Below are 1,976 nucleotides of genomic sequence, written 5' to 3' on the forward strand. Positions count from 1 at the left end.
GCTGCCGCCGCTCAGATGAGGACTACCTGTACCGTGAGGAGCTGGCCCAGTTCCACAAGGATGGCTCGCTCACCCAGCTCAACGTGGCCTTCTCCCGGGAGCAGCCCCATAAGGTGAGGAAGGTAGACATCAAGGGCGCAGGGCAGGGCACTGGCAGCTGGGCCCTCCCTCACCACACACCCTCCTGTGCCCACAGGTCTATGTCCAGCACTTACTGAAGAGGGACAAGGAGCACCTGTGGAAGCTGATCCACGACGGGGGCGCCCACATCTACGTGTGTGGGTAAGTGAGGGAGAGAAGGGGGACAAGGAGGTGGGGCAAGACCCTGCCCGCTCGCAGAGGTGGTCTGCCCAGCCCCCAGTGCCACTCCGCTGCTTCCAGGGATGCACGGAACATGGCCAGGGACGTGCAGAACACCTTCTGTGACATTGTGGCTGAGCTTGGAGCCATGGAGCACGCACAGGCCGTGGACTACATCAAGAAGCTGATGACCAAGGGCCGCTACTCCCTGGACGTGTGGAGCTAGGAGTGGCCACCAGCCGAGCTCCACCCCTCCCACCCCACAGACTTGCCGCCCCATGTAATCGCTTTCCTCACTCCCTCTGCCAGTCTCTGGGGTGGCTCCTGCTTGGCCTAGCCACGGCAGGCAGGCCTAGTGACAAAGACTGCTACAGGTCTGAGATGTGCCCTCCCGAACCCCCAGGCTGGCCTGGTCCACCTGCACTGGCAGCCCAGCCCCAGGGCACATGGCCAGGGTGACCAGACCCCCCCAGGCCCTTGGTGGCTGTACAGAAGGGGCTCTTCCTCTCAGCTGAGCTGGGGCCCCTCTACATGATTTTCAATGAATGTAAATAATTTTAAATAACCTCTGGCCCTTGGAATAAAGTTCTGTTTTCTGTACTTTCCTATGTTGCTTGAGCACATCTGAGGCTCCACCTGGAGCTTCCAAACCCTGACCTAAGACAGCAGCCCAGGCACCTCAGAACGTGGGCCATAGTGGGTGCACCAAGCCTGCCACCAGGCCCCTGCTTCCCCCGGGAGAACACATACCTCAAGCCACCTGTGAGTCATTTATTGAGGCCCCTGGCCCTGAGCTCTTTGCAGGCTAGGACACAGGCCTAGGACTTCCTTAGGGCCCACAGAGCCCACAAAACCCAGGGGAGAAGAGGAGACAGATGCGCACATGTAGGCACACACGCACACACACACTCACATCCCAAGTGCCTCCTGTCCCCTCCACAACACACGGGATGCAGAAGCCCCTTTGGGGCCAGCAGGGAGAGGCCCAGCCTCATTCTTTCTTGCTCCTGTGCTGCTGACTGTGCAATTTCTGGTGCACGACCCGCAGGGTGGTGAAGAAATTGCCAAGGAAGAGGAGGAGGAAGGGGAAGCCACACATGAGCACCTGTGGGAGGAAACAGGGTCAGGACTAGGCTGGGGCCCTTCCCCGGTCCTGCCCAGCTCCTCCCCAGGGCCTAGAAGGGGAAGCCACACATGAGCACCTGTGGGAGGAAACAGGGTCAGGACTAGGCTGGGGCCCTTCCCCGGTCCGGCCCAGCTCCTCCCCAGGGCCTACTCACCTGCCATTCCTTGCACTGAGGGTCCCGGGCCAGGTTAAACAGTGTCAGTGCGTTAAAAAGCTGCCAGAACTGAGGAGGAGAGGGAGTTTACCTAGTAAACCTGGTCCCTGGTCAGGCCCAAAGCCAGAGTGGGGGATGACAGGGAGCTAGACGGGGATGGACAGGTCCAACTTACGTGTCCAAAGAAAAGAAAAGGCAGCAGGAAGGTGAGGCCCCGCCACATCCAGGACTGGAAGCCCTCTGGAGGAGAAAGACCAGGGCTGAGTGACCAGGGCAGATCTGGACACTACTCTCCAGTCCAGAGGAAGAACACTGACTGTCCCAGCACCCCTAGGGACGGCCACGCCAGCTCACCCACAGTGAGGTCCATGGTGTGTCGCTTCACCAAGGCCCGCA

General features: G+C 60.2%; 2 protein-coding genes across 4 annotated transcripts in view; one reads left to right on the top strand and one right to left on the bottom strand.

Annotated features, from left to right (window-relative positions):
* Positions 1-900, top strand: part of POR (cytochrome p450 oxidoreductase) — a 50,091-nt gene extending 49,191 nt beyond the window's left edge. For both annotated transcript variants that reach the window (XM_006155633.3, XM_006155632.2), the window contains exons 15-17: positions 1-113; positions 197-282; positions 382-900. The exon at positions 1-113 is cut by the window's left edge and continues 1 nt beyond it. In XM_006155633.3, the coding sequence (XP_006155695.1) occupies positions 1-113; positions 197-282; positions 382-526 (344 nt within the window). In that variant the 3' untranslated portion in view covers positions 527-900. The remainder of the gene's footprint in view (positions 114-196; positions 283-381) is intronic.
* Positions 901-1,055: 155 nt separating this feature from the next.
* Positions 1,056-1,976, bottom strand: part of TMEM120A (transmembrane protein 120A) — a 7,781-nt gene continuing 6,860 nt past the window's right edge. For both annotated transcript variants that reach the window (XM_006155639.3, XM_027774652.1), the window contains exons 12-15: positions 1,935-1,961; positions 1,756-1,820; positions 1,581-1,649; positions 1,056-1,405 (exon numbers count right to left, since the gene is read on the bottom strand). In XM_006155639.3, the coding sequence (XP_006155701.3) occupies positions 1,292-1,405; positions 1,581-1,649; positions 1,756-1,820; positions 1,935-1,961 (275 nt within the window). In that variant the 3' untranslated portion in view covers positions 1,056-1,291. The remainder of the gene's footprint in view (positions 1,406-1,580; positions 1,650-1,755; positions 1,821-1,934; positions 1,962-1,976) is intronic.

This window comes from Tupaia chinensis, unplaced genomic scaffold (assembly GCF_000334495.1).
Source record: "Tupaia chinensis unplaced genomic scaffold, TupChi_1.0 Scaffold000465_1, whole genome shotgun sequence".
Classification (NCBI taxonomy): Eukaryota; Metazoa; Chordata; class Mammalia; order Scandentia; family Tupaiidae; genus Tupaia; species Tupaia belangeri.